General features: G+C 48.1%; 1 protein-coding gene across 1 annotated transcript in view; it reads left to right on the top strand.

The window, feature by feature from the left end:
- LAMA3 (laminin subunit alpha 3) overlaps window positions 1–20,164 on the top strand; it is a 149,107-nt gene that overhangs the window by 125,563 nt on the left and 3,380 nt on the right. Inside the window, exons 48-55 of the mRNA XM_075532900.1 lie at window positions 85–224; window positions 1,414–1,545; window positions 2,834–2,990; window positions 8,604–8,773; window positions 13,125–13,308; window positions 15,505–15,645; window positions 18,930–19,089; window positions 19,188–19,318. Coding sequence (XP_075389015.1) covers window positions 85–224; window positions 1,414–1,545; window positions 2,834–2,990; window positions 8,604–8,773; window positions 13,125–13,308; window positions 15,505–15,645; window positions 18,930–19,089; window positions 19,188–19,318 — 1,215 coding nt within the window. The remainder of the gene's footprint in view (window positions 1–84; window positions 225–1,413; window positions 1,546–2,833; window positions 2,991–8,603; window positions 8,774–13,124; window positions 13,309–15,504; window positions 15,646–18,929; window positions 19,090–19,187; window positions 19,319–20,164) is intronic.

The raw sequence follows: 20,164 nt of genomic DNA, 5'->3' as shown, positions 1-20,164 counted from the left end.
TGGTCGTGAGTTTAGTATGGATGCCTACATTAGTCCTCCAATGAAATGAATTGTGTTAATGAGCATATTCTACAATGGTTTCAGACCAATAGCCTTCAGGTCACTCTGGAAGACGGTCACATTGAACTGATTACCAGAGATAGGAGCAGTCCCATTTTCAGATCTCCCCAGAAATACATGGATGGTATGCTGCATCATGTATCAGTGATAAACGACAACTCCGGGTAAGTGGGATGTATTGCCAGGGTTGTGAGCATGTAACTTTATTTCATAAGAAATAAAGAGGGCTTGGTGGTCCTCTTTTTGGCAAAATATTTGTCCTTTATTCAGACACTAATTTGCTAGTCAGTCTTGGCCTTCTTTCTTATTCTACATCAACTTCCCTATTAAAAATAATAAATCAACAGTTGGCTGGGTAAACTGAATTGTGGTGTATTCAAAACTGGAGGTTACACAGCCATGATCATGAGGGAGCTACAGCTATGTGTCATGGATAAACGTCCCAGACACGGTATTTTGGTGAAAGAAGTCCCAGATACCAGGCTTCATCTCCTGTGGTTCATTCATACAAAGTTCAACCAGAGATAAATTGAAGGTGTCCTCTTAGAATGCAGGACAGTGGTCCCCCTGAGGGAGAGGGAGGGAGAGAGGGCGGCTGGAGACCCAGAGGAGCTTCCAGAGTGCGGGGGGCTGGTCATGCTGTGCTCATTGATCGGAGTGCTGGAAGGGCTGGCGTGTTCACATGGGGAAATTCATTGTACCCTTTTCAAAGAGTTCTGGTTGCCATGGAGGGTTAGATACTGGGCTGTTCACCACAGGGTCAGTGGTTCAAACGCACCGCCTACTCCCTGAGAGAATGATGAAGCTGTCGGCTCCCATAAAGTTGTCAGCCCCAGGGGGCAGTTTGACTCCCCCCAGGAGAGTCACTGCGAGGTAGATCAACTCCATGTCTGGGTGGAGCCCCTTCAAAAATACACGTTTTTCATTGTTGCTAAAAAAATATATTACAAACATTTTGCCATTTTAACCACTTTTAAGTGTTCCATTTAGGGACACTAATCACTGCCACATTGTGCAACCATCTATAGCCAAGCATGATTATCAGCCCAATTCAGAAACTTGGTGCCCTTCCCCCAGCCCCTAGTAACCGCAAATGATCTTCCGCCGCCACGCATCCTAGTGCTTTGGCTATTTTATATATGTGGGATCATAGAGAGTTGCCCACTTTGGATATGGATACTTTGTGTATAGAAATAGGTTAATAAAATGTAACATGCAAAAATAAATATAGATAGATATATTAAATATAAATCCTCTTAAGAGATAAGTCAATGTTAACCAGATATTTTAACGAGTCTGAGAATTTTACCCCCAGCAGTTCTTCTCATTCTTGATTTGCTTTCCTACTTTCAGCCTCCGGCTTCTGATTGACGACCAGCCCCTGAAAAGTAACGAGAGGTTACAAGTCTTTTCAGATGCCTCGCTGTCCACACGGCTGGGCGGGAGTGCCTTTGAGGGCTGTATTTCTAATGTGCTTGTTCAGAGGTGGGTGCTTCTTCCCAGAGGGTCTCTGAGATGTGGAAGGGCTCTACGGAGCAGGGCCCTGCCTGGCAGGAGGGCAGCTCATCCCTTCCTTTACCAGAGTTAGGCTTGTAAACATGAGCACGCCTCTCACCAACCTTCAAAGCACACTCTTTGGCCAGACCCATCCAATGCAAAGCAAACAAGAGACTCCTGGGCACAGGCTCCCTGTGGAGAAACAGCATTGGTGCCTAACCTCAGAAAAAGTCTAATTAAAATGAACTTTCAGATTGTGACCTTCAAAGATATTCACATGGAAATTCTGCTTTAATCAAGACTGCACAATTAGACTTAATCAGCTCTCCTGTTTGGAAGGCCAAGGAATTACCTGGCCCGCCGTGCTAGAAAACCAAGTCACCAGAGCCTTGAATGTGACCTTTAAGAGACAGAGCTTGGTGTATCCTTGCATAACACACACACACACACACACACACACACACACACTCACTGATGGTGCTTAATCTGATTTTTCCCCCCAAAAAATTTATAACTCACACAAATGTTCTGATTTCCTATTAAAAAGTGATCATATTTTGGAAAGGAGAGAAAAGTCCTTCCCAGGGCAGAGGGAGAAATTTCCCAGTGGCCTCAGGCTTTGGTGAGACTGCTGTCCTCCTCACTGTTGGGGCACACCCCCCGGGACAAGGATGGGGCTCTGCATTCTTACACCTCTCCCGGCCGGTGAACCATCACCCGGAGCATGAGCTCCCAATGGAACAGAAAGCGGGAGCGATAGAGACGATGGGGAGGGAGGCTGGCTCCAGTTCCCATCACTGAAAGGCTTGAACTGCAGTCATGGGATAGCGCACGTCTGAATCCCCCATCCCCACGGTAGAGTAAGACTCTCCTACTCAAATGGGGCAAAAGACACCATTGCATGAACTCTCTAATGAGGTTTACTGTTGCTCGCATCATCCCGAAACATCCAGCGCCCATTTCTCTTCCCTGCCAGGTCCCTTCTCCCGAGTCTGTCCATCTGATGCCCCTTCCCAAGAAAGAGCCACGGTGTTCTGGCTTGGCCACCACCCTGGCCAATTTGGGCAAAACCATTCCAAGCGCCTACGCTGGCAAGTCAGGGTGCTGGGTGTCCTAGGGAGCCCAGCAGCCTGCTAGCACCTCTGGATGTCCAGATCAGAGAGGCGAGTCCACCTAGAAGCCATGGCAGGGAACAAGCCCTTGCTGCCCACGTATCCCCACGGATGTGTCGGCACCGTTCGTTTGGCAGCAGCTGACATTTCTGCCCTTGTTTCAGATCACAGGACCCCAAAATTCTAGATATGATCAGTACATCTTCCAAGAGAGACGTGTCCCTGGGAAGCTGTGCTCTAAACAAACCACCGTTTCTAATGTTGCTGAAAGGCGGCATCAAGTACAGCAGATCCAAAGCCAAGGCCTTCAATATCCACAGGGTAAGTGTCAAGCCCTTGCCCCAGGCTGGCCTCCTCTCCAGAGGTGGTCCCAGCCTGTCCTGTGGGAGGTGTTGGGGCAGGGTGAGAGGAATGCAAGGGGCCAGCTGGGGGCCATGTGTGGCTCACCTCGTGTCACTCAACTGTTCATGACCCATCAGTCCTGCTTCACATGCCACGTGCTTCTCTTTTCGGCTTGTAGTTTGAATCGTGATGAAAATTTGGCCTTTTTTTTTTTCAACCTTAGAACAAACGGCCCCTTGACTTCCGTTTCTCAAGAGGAGCTCTGGAGGCATCAGGGTGATGTATTGTGCTACCATCGCAAGGTCAGCAGTTTGAAGCCACCACCCTCTCTGAGAGAAAGACTGAGCTATCAACTCTCAGAAAGAGTGACAGTCTCGGAACTCACAGGGGCAGTTGTACCCTGTCCTAGAGGGTTGCTTAGTTGCCATCGACTCGATGGCAGCGAGTTTAGTTAGTTAGCTTTTTTTTTTTAAATCAAAACCAAACTCACTGCCAACGAGTTAATACTGACATAGCAGCCCCACTGTGTGTTTCTGAGTCTGTAATTGTTTAAAGTGAAAGCCCAGTCTTTCTCCCAAGGAGCTGCTAGTCGTTTCGAACTGCTGACCATGCAGATCGCAGCCCAACACGTCACTGCTACACCATGAGAACTCCTGGTGGTTTTTGGAGTAGGTGTGATGGATTTATCTAGAAAACTGGATCCCTGTTCCTGATTCTCCCCAGACCTTCCGCTGCCCTGGTGAAACTCCCATCCACCCAGTGGTGGCCTGGATGCCTCCATTTCACCCAAGGGACACCTGGCGAGCTTTTTCCATCCAGGTATCCTGGCTGCTCCCACCCAGTGAAATTAGACTCCAGGAGTGGGCCCAGGGGTCACCGTTTTTTGTAAAGCTCCCAAGTGATGCTAACGAGCAACCGTGAGAGCAGCTGACCAGGCAATGAAAGGCCTCACAGTGGAGACTGGAAGTGACATCATGACTTGAACAGCAGGAGGGGACTTGAATTTGGGAGGGAACATGGGGTTCAGATGGAGCATGTGACCGCACAAATCTTATGTTAGAATCAATGTGAAGAATGGAGGTCAGCCTCTCCCAGCACCAGGCAGTGAGCTAAACTCTCTAAGTGCATTTTCTTACACATTTCCAAAGAACCTTGGGAGAACTCACCACATCCTCAGACAGCGAAGGAGTCTGTGGTTTAGAAAGTTCACAATTGGCCCAGTCAGGAGGAAGATGGAGTTGGAATTCAAACGCAGGCAGCCTGACCCTAGACCCTACCCCCTCTAAAATGCAAGGAACTTCTGGTCAACCTACTTTCTACTTAAAGTCAGCTACTTGCTGCACAATGATTTAGGGCAGGGGGTGAGGTGGGGGTTTGAATAGATAAGGTTTAACAAAGCCAATATGTTTAAACATCGTAAGAAATGGTTTAGGTCATTAAGAAGAAATGTACTTCATAAATCCCAGAGGGTTGTCATTTTATCGTTAAGAAAATAACATGCTTAGTATTGCCCCAGCAGGAATGAAGTCGCATATTCATTGCAAGGCTGAAAGTTCGTGGGAGACTAAATGAGCACACTGATGATGGAGCTGGAGAGAAGCAATAGATTCCAGAGCTATTATGAAGATAGAATAGACAGGTCTTTGATAATAGTCGAGTGTGGGAGGCAAGGGAGACGTGGGAGTTGAAATATTTCTGCAGCACCAAACTGGATTATTAGAGAGATGGAGATACCATTCAGGGAGACGAGATGGGGGAGGAGCCTTTGGAGGGGGAAGAGTATAAGTCAGGCATGGCACACTGAATGGCAGGTACCTGCAGGGTATCCATGTGGAGAAAAGAGAGGCTTTCAGGTCTCTGCTGGGCTTCCAGACCAGGGTGGAATGGGGGGCTATTGATAGGGGAGATGCCAATGCATATGTTGTACTTTCTTATTCCCCCCCTATTCTGTGTAAAGCCCGGGTTAGATAAACTAAGACAAGAATCCTGCTTCCAAAAGCCCAGTTGGAGGAAGAAGGCCACATAGCTTCCTGGGTACATCCTGGATTGAGGGGAAGACTTCCTAGGTGTGAGTTAGGCATTGTCATTATGAAGTGTGTAACAGAGTTAGTTTCTTAAGGTTGCCAGCACAAATGCCACACAGCGGATGACTTTCAAGAAACAAAATGGATTGAGAATAAATGAGGCTAGGAATCCAAATTCAGGGTATTAGCAAGTACTGTCCTCTCCAAAGGTTTGAGAGGAAGAGCCTTGTTTCTTCCAGTTTCTGGGAGCCTGGGACATCGCTTGGCATCCCTTGACTTGTAGAAGTAGCTTCACATGGTGCCTTCCCCTGGGGACTCTGCCTCCATATCTGTTCTCTCCTTTTGGGAATTGCAGCTCAGATCAGGTTAGGACTGATCCTGCCCCAATATGACTTCAGTAACTTATAACATTGTCAAGGAAAGACCCTATTTCTCAAGAAGGTCACATCCACAGGCACAGGATTTAAGAGAGACACCTATCTTTGTGAGGAGTCGCGATTCAATTCCTACTTCACCTCTCTACAGGCCTGTTTCCTTACTGCAGGAAAGCACGACTGTTGTTCTCACAGCCTTGTGTGGAGGGTTAGGCGAAGTCATCAACACAAATCACTCGGGACGGTGCATGGCCCAGTAAGAGCACGGATGAATATTAGCTATGGTTATCATACAGAAAAATAAATGAAAGGCAAAGGATCTAGTATGCTGTGAGAATGGTACGGCGGGAATTCAGTCACCACCGAGATGAGGTGCGGCCCTCCTGGGCTGAGTCTGGATGGTGGGCAGCATTGGAGCAGGTCTCTTGGCGTTGCCTAAGCAGAAGCACCAGGCAGGCGGGGAGGCGGGGTGTGGGTTGCAGGGGCAAGGCACTTTGCATCATTATCTCCGATCCTCCCAGTTGTCCCTACTGTACTTTCCAACTCTCACCACACCCTCCTGAGAGCAGAACAAAGGCTGACTGTAGAGGTGAGGGCTTTGAGTTTCTGGGAGCTTGACAAGATTTGCCCACCAGCACTCAGTACAGTGCAGTGTGAATGCAGACTGAGGACACGCCCTCCAGGCCACTTTGGGAGGTCCCACCAGGCTTGTCAGGCATGGTGGCTGGTGGGGAATGTGGTTGGGCTTCCATTCATGGTAGAGCATGGAGAGCAGTGGGAGGTAGGGATGTGCCAGGCCAGTGCCAGGCCACGGGAGCCTTATAGGGTCCGGAGATTGTTAAGTTGGTAGTCGATGGTTTGGTGTAGGAAAGCTCTGGACACCCGGGGTCAAAAGAGCAAATTAATGCCAGGGTCCAGCCCAGGGACCTGGGTCTGTCAAGGGCCACGCTTTCAGGACCAAGATGCTGGAACTGAAAAGGAAGGAGTGGAGACAAACTAGATCCATGAGCTGGAAGATTGCCCCTGAAACTAAATGTGCAAATGAGAGGCGAGGGAAATTCGGGACTGCTTATCTTGAGGGAGAATGGTGCCATTAACAGAATGAGGAAAGAGTTGGTGGAGGAGGATATCTATCAAACCGGTTCCTCTTGATTTTACTGTTGCTGACCACAAAGAAGATTATTTCAGCAAGGGAGTGAGGCCCACTGGTATGGTTTACCCGCGGGAAGCTCAAGGTTGGGCTCACAACTCAGTAGGGTCAAGGTTAGGCTCTGCTTTTAAGTAACAGATATGTCGGCAGCCTGAGTACCTTATCCAGGGTTGGAGAGGCCCTCCCGGAACTTGAAGGAACCCCCATCTCTTGGGAAACCTTCGGCTGGTAGACCCCAGAGCCCCACTGGAGAAGGGCTTAGGCAAAAAGAGCATCTATGATCTCACAGACTGAATGGTGCGGGGGAGGCTGGGCTGCAGGCGTGGTCCATCAGTCCTTGAGCTCTGCATCCCGCATTCCTTAGCTCTTTTCTCAGTAGCTCCAGACAACCAGGGCTTCACGGCAGTTCAAAACCCGTCAGTGGTTGTCCAGGCATGTTGCATAGCAACCAGATCTATTGCTCGTAGTACTTTGGCCCCGTGGCTCTCTGAACACTGGTCGATCTTTTGTGCCCAGCCAATAATCTAATCTCCTGCCTCAGGCCCCTGAAGCTTTCTGGAGGAAGGACTATAGTGGGGCTTTTCAGGAGCAGTATAATCCTCAAAGCAGCACAGTCAGCAGCCATCATGGAGCAGGGCACAGATGTTTGCATCCTACCTCACCAAAGTACCAGGGGCAACAGATTTGGTTGCTAGGCAGCACACCCACAGACTTTATTGATGACAGCCTTACTGAACCATTTTGAACGGCTCAGAGCCTGGCGGACAACATGCCCGCACTATATTATACCCAACAAGAGAAGCTCTCATTCTTCCCTACCTCCTACTCCGGAAACACTTCCCAGAATTCCCACCTCTCAACTTCCTCTTCAGCCTCATTGATCAGGGTGAGGTCTTCATCATTTTTGACCCAACGAGTCACTGTGATTTGCTTTGCCTACTGAAGGTTCCCGGAGCCCTGGTGGTGTAATGGTTACCATAAGGCCAGTGGTTCAAAGCCACTAGCCAGCTCTCCTGGAGGATGAAGCTTTCAACTGCTGTAAAGAGTTACAATCTGGGGCAGTTCCCACAGGGGGCAAGTCCTATGGCGAGTTGGGTTTTCATTGGAGGTCCCTGCTGAACCAAGACCTACTAGAGAGGCCCTGAGCCCTGCTACCAAAGCTGTGGCAGAAAAAAAGGGAGAGGGCTGTGGAATCTCAATTTCTTCCAACCGATGTTCCAGTTACAATTGATATTTGGGATGATCATTTTTCTGCATGGGACTTAGTCCTGTGCACATCATCGCCCAGGTCAGGACACATTGTGTGTGTTCCAGCCAGCCTGAGAAAACCCAGTGGAGGACTGTGGGTTTGCCTTGATTCCCTTTCCTGTGAGTTCCTTCTCCATCCTCTCACTTGTCTGACTTCACAAGTCAGCTTGGGGGTGGGGAGTCAGTGCACCCAAAGGAATGGCCCTGGTGGGGAGATAAAGAGAGGGCTGTGTTTCCACATCCCCAGGACCCCCTCGCTGACTGGCTAAACCTTGGTGCTGCTGGCCAAACACTGGTCCTCTCGTGGAACCTGTTGTAGTCCTTCCCATGTTCTGCTGGGGTGGGGTTCTGTGTGTCTGGTGGTCCCAACTTCCTCTGCCTTTAGAAAAGAGGCCAGAATGGTGTAGGATGGGGACAAGATACATCGTTCCCAAAGAGAGCGTGAGAAAGGGGTACTGGACTCTCCTAACTATTGTTTCTCCAAGAAAGTGACCCACGCCCCTTTGCAGTTGTGGTTTATACCTCCCTAGGAGCAAGATGCCCCACGTCAAAGCCACATCAGAATATTGGGCATTGGGAGGATCCAGCTGCTGGAGAGTTAGGCATTTTGAGAGTACTCTCAGAGGGTTCTGAGTGGGAACTTCCTCCAGAGAACCTGGCACTTGGTCTTTGATATCGCTATTAGATTAATCTCTGAGGATGAAGAATAAAACCTCTTCAAGGGACCCAGTGAGACAAGCATTCTTCACTCTCGCCCTGATCACTAGCTGTCTTCGTGTTTTCCTCTCCCTCGCAGCCATTTCAGGACACAGCAGTGGCCTTTCAGAAGAGCTTGGCAGTGATGAGTGAGGCACAGTCTTGCCTGCCACCTCTCCAGGCCCATGCCAGTGATGGAGCCCTTCAGTTTGGGGACAGTCCCACCAGCCACTTGATATTTACACTTCCTCAGCAGTTGCCGAAACCCAGGTATGATCCCGTTTTCATGCCCAGCACCATGGCCGTGCGAGCAGGAGACCCTGGTTCCCTGGTCCGCCCCAGGGAAGGGCAGCCGGCACGAGTCCAGCAGGGAAACAGTCGTGCTGCCCAGGGCTAGTCTGCGAAGGACACATCACATGCTCATTTGCAGCATCCCCCGGGGGATGGCACATACCCATCGCAGCACACTGCTCGGAGGCTAGAGCCATCCGTCCCGTTTAGAATTGACGACGTTCTAAAAATAATGCGGAGCCTTCTTTCCAAAGCTGTTATTTCTATTATAAGTCACCTTTCCCCACTGCATTTAATAAAGGCAGACTCAGTGCCAAATAGATCCGTTTTAAAGAATTTGGCCTTTTTCATGCTAGGAAGTTACATTCTCCTTTGAAGAAGAAGGGATGAACTGAGATGTATCATAGGGAAGCAGACAAGCAAGACTTGTCACCCTCAGGTGATGGGAAGGCAGCATGGTGGAGAGGGTGCCCAAGCCTTGCTTTTGTGACTTGTCTACAGAGACAGAGCTGCCCAGGAGGGACGGCTGACCTTGAAATCTCCACTTTCTGGCTGTGCGTCCTCACGCCAGTCCGTGGCTCTGGTCTTCTGAGAAACAGGTGCCCAGATGGGTAGACAACCGATTCTTCATGGGAAAGATCAAGTTGGGGGAGCAGACACAGGGAGGGAGAGGCTGCAGGGGGCCATGCGGGTCCAACACTTGTGAACGGAGGCGGGGAGGTCAGAGAATGGACCGACAGAAGCCAAGATCACAGAGAAGTTGAGAGAAAGTCCTGGCCAGGCTGTAGGACAGGACCACTTGTCCCTTCAGAAGTGGTCAGTGTCAGGTATTCGTGGCACTGCCCTAGAGCCTCAGCTGTCAGAAGCGAGGCCTCATCCAAACGCCCCTGCAGACCCCTTGGTGAGGGGAACTGCCAGGCTGGGGTGCCCCACAGCGGGTTCTCTTGGCATCAGCCCCGCATGGTACAACTCCATGGCTGCCCTAGGCTCTTATCAAGCCTTCTTAAACCTCGACTTACTCTGTGTATCTGGGGTCATTATACCTGCCCAACAACACCCAGCAAACAAGACAGTCCAAAGAAAGTTGTAGCAGTACAAGTCAAGACAGATTCAGGAGAGGACATAGAGCCAAGGCCATCACTGCTGACAACAGATGGCTCTTGGCTGAAAGCAGAGAATCCAAAAGAGGCTGGCTTCTGTTTGACTGACTCACGCAAAGGCCTTCACCTGTCTCATCACGAATTAGGACAATGATTGGGAAGCATGGGGGTTCCAGAACACTTCCTTGTGCTCACGTGGAACCGGTGCACAGACCAAGAGGCAGTTTGTTCAAACAGAACAAGGGGACACTGTGTGACCTGCGACCCGGAAATCACGGTTGTGTGTTTCCCCACGCTCCTTCAGTCTGTGTGCCGAACACACGACCCCAGCAGATGGCCTAGAGGACACCGAGAGTGGAGGCAAGCTACAACCGACAGCGTGTGCTGTGCAGGTAACACCAACCTTTCTTGCGAAAAGCGAGAAGCACTTAGTGATGAAGATCAAAGCCTGCAGAACGGATAACGCCTCAATTTAAAAAAATCCTTGTGGCTGGACCACTAAGCAGAATCACTACAAACAGAACATACTGAGGCTGTTAAGGGTTTCTTTTTACTTGCATCCACACTCACCACTCACGGAAGCAACAGTCAAGAAACTAAATGATGGATGACAATGGGCAAACCTGGTGGAAAGGCCTCTTTAAAGTTAAAAAGTAAGAATGTCATTTTAAAGACCAAGGTGCACCTGCTTCAAGCCCCATATGCATGCGAAAACGGAATCATCCAAACGAAAGACCAAAGAAACACTGAAGCCTGTGCGTTCAGGTGCTGGCGAAGATGATTGAACATGCCACAGCCTCCCAGAAGGATGAGCAAACCTGTCTCAGAAGGAGTACGGTCGGAACGTTCGAGGTGACGATGGCAAGACTAATCTCTCAGGTACTTTGGACATGGAGACAAGGGAGACCCTCCCTCCACCGGATGGATTAACACAATGGCTGCAGCCAAGGCTCATGCATAGCTGGTTCTTTAGAAGCAGATCCCAGGCCTTTCTGTCAAGGTGCCTTTCCGTTAGCAGCCCGCTGTGTTCACTGTCTGCAGCGCCCAGGGACTCTGATCGCTACGCAAGCTGATCTTTAGGACCACAACCCCTTCTGCTAAAGAAACAGCAGCTGCAGATGCTGAGAACTCCCCGCTCCTCAGTCCTCTTCATCTCGGGCCTCCTCCCCACCTCTCCCTCCCCGCCATACCCTCATCCCTTCATCTCCTCTCCCCACTCCCCCTGCCCCGCACCCCCACCCCCCCACCCCTTTCATCTTTCTGTCCTCTCTCTCTGGGCTGCTTCCAGTGATCCAAGCCTACTGTCTTTCCTCTCAACACGAATAATAAGTCATAGGTCAGACAGTTTCCAAAGCAACATTTGGAAGGGCAAATTATTTAGGAAGACAGTCATCAGTAAACATAATTTAGAAATGTCAGTCCCCAACAGTCGCCCAAATCGGATTGCATTTTCAGAGACTTGCACACTTTGAAGTATTCTTTATCTGCTAGCATGTTCAGAAACTCCCCTTTAAAATACCGAACCAACACGTCCAACCCCTTCGTAGACGCAGGATAGTGCGACTGCACAGTCTGCCTCCCCGCCCAGCGGCGGTAATGAGGAGCCCCTGCCGCAGTACCGACATCCGAACGACTGCTGCCTGTTTGAGGTGTTAGTCTTTTCTGGGCGCGGCTTTATGAAAACAATTCATGAACCACTTCTCCTTCAAAGGAAATGTCATGCCTGCTACGCAGGCCCACAAATGTGCAGTGTTTTCATTCTGTAGCAAGCTCTAATACGCTCCTTAAATTGGCCAACCTTCATTCTCCAAACCTCCGTCGTGGGAGCGCACAGACATGCCAGGAGAAACACGGAGCTCCGCCGCCATCTGCTTGGTTTAATCTAACAAATATAGATTCCGCTTCATCTTGGAGAACGTGGCCCTCGAAGAAACTTGCGAATCTGAAAGATAAAGTGTACGTGTCAGTGTCCCTCTGCCGCTCCCAAAGCAAGGCGAAGAAAGAAGCACTATATTTTCCCCTCGTTACTCCCCAGTCCCCTCAGTAACGATGTACTGAGGGTCACCTATGTAGGGGGTACCGGGGGTGCAGCTCTAAGCCAGGCACACCATGTTCCTGGACCTAGTCTAGTGCGCATTTAGACAAGAAAGAAATACAACAACTGTGTTGTGAGCTGATTGATGGTGCACCCCCACTACTTGAGTTACCCCTACCTCTCAGTCCATCTGGAAACCATAAATCATGCAAGGCCTGAAGTGTGCACCACTGAATTTCCCGTGCCAAGTGCCTTGTGCATAGTTCATTCTCAAATGTTCATTGAATGGGTGGATGGATGGATGGGTGGATGGGTGGATGGATGGGTGGATGGATGGATGGATGGATGGATGGATGGATGGATGGATGGATGGATGGATGGATGGGTGGATGGATGGATGGATGGAAAGGTGGGTGGATGGGTGGATGGAAAAGTGGGTGGATGGATGGATGGATGGATGGATGAATGGATGAATGGATGGATGGATGGAAAGGTGGGTGAATAGGTGAATGTGAAGTCTCACCTTCCATTTAGGAGATCTAGGTTTCAATACTGGCCAATGTGCCTCTTTTTCAGCTAGCACCCATCTGTCAGTGAAGGCTTGCATGTTGCCAGGGTGCTAAGCAGATTTCAGCAGAACTTCCAGACTAAGGAAGAAAGGCCTGGTCATCTACTTCCAAAAACCCAGCTAGTGAAAAGCAATGAGTCACAACGTCCAATGCTCCTGTGCATGGGAGTGTCACCCTGAGTGGGGGAAGGTGATTTATGTTAGGTGTCGTGGGGCTGAATATTTCTTGCAGAAAGAAAATATCCACCATACGCTTAAATCAATCTCTGTTATTCAAGTTGTCCTCCCACCCCCTTCACGGCTTCCCTCTCCACTAACGCATGTGCACTGGGCCTGCCTCTTCCTGCCCTCTGCTGGGAATCACACCAGTAGCCTGCCGACGAAGTCCTTCAGCATTCCCCAAGGCAGAAAGGAAGTTAGGCAAGACAATGTTTAACAGCTGGCATACCATGGTTTGAAAACATCTCAAAGGAACAAGTCGTGTAATCTGTACGTGCCTCACTCTTGCCTCTGTCAACCAGGGATCCCAGTGTCTGCCCCCCCGCTCCGAGAGTCAGGGAACCACTTAAAAAAAGAAAAACAAAAAGTCTGTTTTCCTCCTTTGCCTTCTTCTCTTTTTCCTTGCAGGTGGCAGTTTGCTATGGATGTACAGACGACCTCAACCAGAGGGCTCGTGTTTTACATGGGCACCAAGAACTCTTTCGTGGCTCTGCACTTCTCAAAGGGACATCTGGTCCTCACGTTAGAAACAGAAAGAAAGAAACTGCGACTCAAGAGCGAAGGACAATACAATGATGGGAAATGGCACACGGTGAGAGCTAAGGCTGCACTGGAACTGCCAGCGGGTGCCGTGTCACTGTGTGCGCAGTGGAAGGAGCAGCCTTCCTCCCGGGCACAGAGGGGCACGGCACCGGGAGCTACTGGGAGGGGCTGGCTCAGCCAGCACCCCACAAACGGCCTACCCTGTACATGGCGGCCTAATGCCAGGAGGGGCTTGACTTCCTTCATCTCCAAGAGAGACCACGGGGTGCCTCACCCCCCCTTACCTCCTCCCACCCAGTTCTTGAACAATCTCTCTGCCTGTTTCCAAGTTTCCCCACAACACAGGCTACAAGGCCCACTTTCCTAGCATCTCAGCTCTTGCCTCAAGGTATCAAGACATAAAGGAACAGGCCAGAAAGAGCCTCACCTATACACACACACACACACACTACTATATACACAAATATATTTATATATTATCTTATGTAAAATACATTTTATGACTATATTATGTTAATATAAACATCTATAGATAACAGAGAAATCTCTTATATAGTGCTTTCAATAAATATGCACTATATGAATATTAAATGTAAATATATTTATATGTTAATATTATTAATATATTATATTATAAATATAAGTAAATACTTAATCTACCTTACATATAAGTAGATTTTGTTATGTATTTTTTCCTGATAAGAAAACTGGCTCTCAAAAAAATTAAGTGACCTGCCAAATTATACTCATCCAACAATGATAATTTATATGCCTTCCTGTGGCATATAAAAAAGAATACCTAGTGTCATTTAGGGACTGATATGAGCTTTTTAACCGGGGGAGGGGGGGTGGAGAGAGAAAGAAGGGTTAGACACTTTGAATAAGATACTCAAGGAAGACCTCCTCCAAGAATGGATGCACATGCCGAGTTATTGGCAAGACGCTCCAGGCAGCGGGAGCTGCACACCCAAAGACCCCGAGGTGGGAATTAGCTGAGTGAACGCAACAGAACAGAGTGAGACACGCAGGGGGAGACAGAAGTAGGGTCCACATTACGTAAGCTATGAAGGCCACGCTAACAATTGGGCGTTTATTTTCAGTGTCCCTAAAGCCTTTGTCCTCGTTGTTTAGTTGGGTGCCGTCTAGTCAGTTCTGACTCAGTCACCCTCCTCTGTACAGCAGAGGGAAACACCACCTGGTCCTGTACCCGCCGCACAAGTGCGATGCTTCAGCCTGTTGATGCAGCCGCTGTACCGATCCATGCATCTCATTGAGACGCGTCCCCTTGTTTCATTGACCTCTGTTTTGGAAGCCTTTGAAAAGTCTTAAAGAGGAGAGTTGCCGAATAGATTTCTGTTCTATAAACTTCCATGGCTGGGCTGAGGAACTGAAATGAGGGGCAGGGGGTGGGGAAGAGGCGACGGGGAACCGGATGGATGCTGTTGGCTTTGTTGGGGGCCATGCTAAAGTTGGAAAGAAGTGGAGCCCTCTGGTTTGAGTTCTGAAGATAGGCTCCCAGGGACTTCCTGATCAATTGGTGTGGGGAAGAAAGAGAGGCTTCAGTAGCACGTCCTTGATTCCAGAGCAGTGACTGGATCGATGGTTGGGCCTTCGCTGTGGTGGAGATGAGGGAGAGGAGGAGGCGTGGCTGGGAAAGGGCAGTTCTGAACAGTTCTGGAGGAGACGAGGAGTCAGGCTGTGAACATGTTAAAGTTGGGTTGCTGATTAGATATTCAAGGCCATGGATCTGTAGGCTACAGATCAGAGGCTCCAGCAGGGCATATAATCCGGGAGATATTAATGAATAGCCTCTTAACAATGATCAGCCAAGTTGAGATCCTCTCCTTAGAAGAGAAACAGCCACTTTCCCCATGCACAAAAGCCAAAGGTACGAGTTCTTTGTCCCCATCTCACCTGTTCACAAAGGATTCTTCCCCCTTTGTGATACGCTGTTTCTTCATGGGTGCATCTTTGACTTTTCATTTGGTAGTTTTTTTTCATGTGAGTGTCCACCTTAGTATTTCTACCCTTTTCTTGTTGTGTTTTCGAGCAATGGGGAGCAGTTTTTTTCAGTACCTGTTGAAAGGAAAGTGATGATGACAGTGACAGCCCTAGAGAGGACACTCTTGTGTTTGTGAAAGCTAATTGAGGGGCTCGGAAAAATTAAAATGTTTTTTCTGTGGCCACCAATGAGACACGGTATGCATTGTTAAGAGTAACTGTGTTATCACTCTTTATCCCTCAGGTGGTGTTTGGGCAAGATGGAAGAAGGGCACATATGGTTGTGGATGGGTTGAAGACCCAGACAGGAAGTTTGCCCAGGAATTCCACTGTCAGCATCAGAACACCAGTTTCCCTGGGATCGTCTCCATCAGAGAAGCCATGGGTAACTAGCTGCACCTCACAACATGTTGGTTCAACTGGATTGTGAGGCTTTTGTTGTCAAATTGTTGACGTTTTCTATATATTTGGGAGATCAGACCCGAATCGGGCCTATCATTCCCAAAGATTTTGTTTCCCCAATCTGTAGGTTTCAGTGATGTTTTAACATATCCAATTAACGTCTACAAATCCCACAGAGAAGGGAATTTACCTGTTCTCCATTCCAAGTCCTTCCCTGCTTTTAGTCACCCCCACCCCCTACTTTATCCCATAATTTTTATTGTGGTAAATATAAGTGTAAGAAAGCATTTCCATCTCAACCATCTCACAGGTATAGCTCAGTGACATGAATTATGCTTATCATGTTGGTCAATTATCACCCTTCTCCTGGCCCACTTGAAGCCCCACAATATGCCACATTCTTAGCAGAAGCTGTCTTTGAAGCATTGATTCATCCTTTCCCCTTTCCTGCCTCCCGCCCCGGGGAGCCACTCATAAACACCGGCCTTGCCTATTCTAGATAGCTCACGGAAGTGGGGGCACATGACAGTTACCCTTGTTGACTGCCTTCTTTCACTCAGTAGGATATTTTTACTAACCTTTTATTTTTGAGGTACAGGTTGGGACACAGACCTAGATATACAGCTTCTCCACGGCTTTGTAAACATGAATCTCTTTGCGTCTCTTCAAAGGGAGACAACAATAGTTGTACAAAAAGTTTGATTTTTTTGTTTTGGGATTTTTGTACCGTAGTGAATTCTAAACTGTAGTCACTTGTCCTTCCTTCACTATCTTTGCCATCTCCGGTTATGTATTATTAAATTCAAATTCGCCTTTCAAGGGTATTTTTATCGCTGTCATAGTGAAAATCAACATCTCTTACCATAAATAGTAGGCAGACATAGAAATAAATACACAAAAACATGTGTCATGAAAATAAAAGTGTTTTAAAGTTGAGCTGGATAGTGTGGCCTCTTCTCCCTTTATTTGCAAAAGAAAATTGACAAGTGATTGAAGTGTGTTTAAGACACATTCTCACTGAATTAAAATATGTTCCTTGTCTAATTAGAAGGATGGAGAGAGAATTGAAAAATGACTTCGTATATGCTTCAATATTAGTTAATGTTTGAAGCAACCTAAAGCTATCTCAAGAACCAAACCTGAGGGACCTTGGCTAAGGGAAACTCTCAACGCCCTGTACCTCTAAGGAGATGGGTCCTTACCTGGATTTGTCTAATTCAAGGTTTCTGACAACCCATAGCTCTGGAGAGAGGGCTTGTGAGTCTCTCCCTCTCCCTCTCCTTCCTTGGAATCAGAGCAAGGGTAGTGGGTTACATGGGAGCCCCCATTACACAGGGTGGCTTCACCTGTCTGTCTTCTCTGAGATTTACCATCTTCCACCAAGTTAGTTAAGACTATCTCGTGAACAGCTCAGGTCTGGGAGCTACTGCTCACACAAGTGCCATGGAAAATGCTTGGATCCTCTTGGCACTGCAGCTGGTGGCACACTCTGGTCTAATGCCTTTGCAGTGAGGAGGGTATAAGGCCAACATACAGATCTGAGTCTTGAATTGGAAGTCAGCCGAGCAAGTCTTTCCACCAGCTTGAGTTCTTGCCATTCAGATTGCCCCAGGTTAGGTCAAGATCGTCTCTAAAGGGCCCCTTTGAATTTCCAGTGGAGTTTTGGCCAAGACCCCAGCAAGCAATGAAGTACTGTTCTGCTTTACTTCAATGCCTGTATCTATTTCCCTTTCAAAGAAGTCATCAATTGGGAGGGTGATTCAAGCGCACACCATTTGATCTGGTCTTCATTCAACCTTGATAATTTCTCCTAAAATTCCATGAACCACCTCTGGTATCCTAATAACTTGAAGCCATCGAGAGCACCTCATTTTCAACATTCTTTTACAAGCTAAAATTCTGTTTGCTTCCTTTTCAACCTTTTGGTGTGAATTGATTGATGGTGTTCAGAGTAGATCAGTTTGATATCCAACCACTCATACTCATGCTGTCCCATCTCGTTCTTTGCCATCTCCTCCGTGGGCCATCATGTGGCCCTTTTATTTCCTGTGGTCCCTTCTTATACCTCCCCTTCATCCAGAGGGCACAAGCATTGTATCAGCCCTTCCCAGGTGCGTTCAGAGGGTAGCCAACAGCCCATAAAGCAGTGCTTTCTTGTGTACACAAAAATAAATAAATAGATAGATGGATGATAGATAGATAGATAGATAGATAGATAGATAGATAGATAGACCGACTCAACATTTAGGCATTGAATGTGGTTAGAACCTCTCACGGAGAATCTGAGGTTGGTTTTCCGACATAAACTCTTCATGGTGACACATGAAAAAATTTGAGAGACGACTAGGGAGCCAACCCACTAGCTTATCATTGGCACTGGTACTAGACCTATCTCTAATATCATTGTATCTTAAGATCACTTTCTATGATTTCTGTTGTATAAGATTTCTGTGCCCTAAAAACACTTATTCTGGAAAGGAAGTTTAGAATTCCTATTCAGCGATTCCTCGTCTTTCTGAGCATCGGGCGTAAGTGCTCGTCCTTCTTCACAGAAAGTACACTTACACGGAAGGTCTGGTGTGTGGTTGGAGGGCTCATGGAAACCCCCCACCCCAGAAGCCCCAAGTGAGGAGCATTGTTCTAGGGCAGCTCCAGGCAGGCCCAAGGTCCATGCAAGTCCACTGATGCTGAATATTATGTCTTATTTTTAACTCTGTGGCCTTCACAATCTGTTGGCGGTGCACTGAGACCAACAATATAGAGATCCCTTTTGCACCTTATTATTTTTGGAAATTTTTAGCTTCATTAAGTCAGTCAGCTGCCTAACATTAAGCTATCACCCTCAATCATGAAACTCTTAAGAGGTGGTTTGTACCTGCAAAGAGACAGTGAGATCTGTAGGCTGCAAGATAAGGTGGAAATTTCCCATTGTTGCAGACCTTTCTATGGGACCAGGGTCAGGCCAGCCTCCCTAGTCCTCTTCTAGCACTGGCTACCAACTTCCCCCGGACCTCGACAGACACACCTCTTGGTTTGATGGGCCCGTTGAACTATACCCACCGACTGGGTATCTGGCATACAATGTTTCTTGGCACTATGTATGGTAGGGAATTAAATCAGACAGGTCCACCTGACCCTTTGAAGCAGGACGTGTGGACCCTACTTCCTCTTTTGCTGATAAGCTCCCCTTTACCTTGGCTACTCAGCCATTTCTAAGAGTTACAGATATTGATGCTTAATTTTTTTTTAACTTCTGCTTGGTTATAGTACCTCCCCCATCACAGCTTTGTGGGATGCCTGAAGAACTTGCTTTTGGATTTAAAACCCTTGGATAACCCCTCCACAAGCGTCGGGGTGTCCCCCTGCACAGGGAGGTCTTTAGAGAAAGGCATTTATTTCTCCCAGGGAGGAGGCCATGTCATCCTAGGTAAGGAGTTATTTGCTAGACGTTATGACGTTGCGCCTTAAAATCTCCAGCGTTTTTCTGTAATGCTGATGCTTGACCTTTTGCTTGTCTTTTTAAAGATAATGCTGTGCTGTTGGGTGCAGAATTTAAGCTTGTTTTCAGCATCCGCCCAAGAAGTCTCACTGGGATCCTGATACACATTGGAAGCCAACCGCACAGGCACTTGTGTGTGTACATGGAGGCAGGGAAGGTGAGTGGCTGTGGGATGGAGCGGGAAGATGTCTGGAATCATACTAGATCCCGGTCCCACTTCTGAAGGCTCGTGAAATTATAATGGAATTCAACCTCGTATTTCAGGGACCTTACCTCAGGGTCATTTTAGCATTGTATTTCCTGTTCTTTAAAAGTAGGAAAACCCCAACAAGCTGTGTTGAATTCTGGTGGCACCATTTAGTTAGACGGACTTAGACAAGTTCTTTCTTTACTCCCAGGCTCAGTTACCTTATCTGTACAATTTGGAGAACAAGTTTCATATCGCAGGGCTGTAGTCAAAACTGTAGAAAGTGACATATACTCAGTGGATGTTTTTCTGGCTTCCCCCCCCCCTCAATCCTCTCTTTCATCTTCAACACATCACTTCTTTTATGTATCAAGCAAGTTCCAGAAGGCATGGACTGGCTCTTCTCCCTAGTCATCTGCACCACATCCCACCCGTGCCTGTGGCCCCACTGAATCTGTTTCACATCCCTCTTTTTCTTGACCCACAATGCACCAGTCCCTCTAACCTCTCCTTCCCGCCGCCCACCTGCTTCCATGCCAGCTGCCCTTGATCTTGCGGCCCTAGCTTTGGCTGTTTGCTCCTTCTCTCACTCCCAGGCCTGAGCCAGGACCTTATTTCCTACTCCCCAACATCATTTCTTCTGACCTCAGAACATCTCCTTAAGACCAAATTCTTCCAGAAAGCCTCGCTTGGCCCTAAATTCAGGATGGATAATATACCACTCTTGTTGAGCTCCGTCCTTCTCCGGTTTTACTGAATGCGAGAGGGGAAGCCACAGTGGAGGGTCAACCAACCACAATTCCGAGAACACTTTTG

Source organism: Tenrec ecaudatus, chromosome 15 (genome assembly GCF_050624435.1).
Source record: "Tenrec ecaudatus isolate mTenEca1 chromosome 15, mTenEca1.hap1, whole genome shotgun sequence".
NCBI lineage: Eukaryota > Metazoa > Chordata > Mammalia > Afrosoricida > Tenrecidae > Tenrec > Tenrec ecaudatus.
Note: the sequence above shows the minus strand (reverse complement) of the source record. Positions and strands in the feature narration are given on the sequence as shown.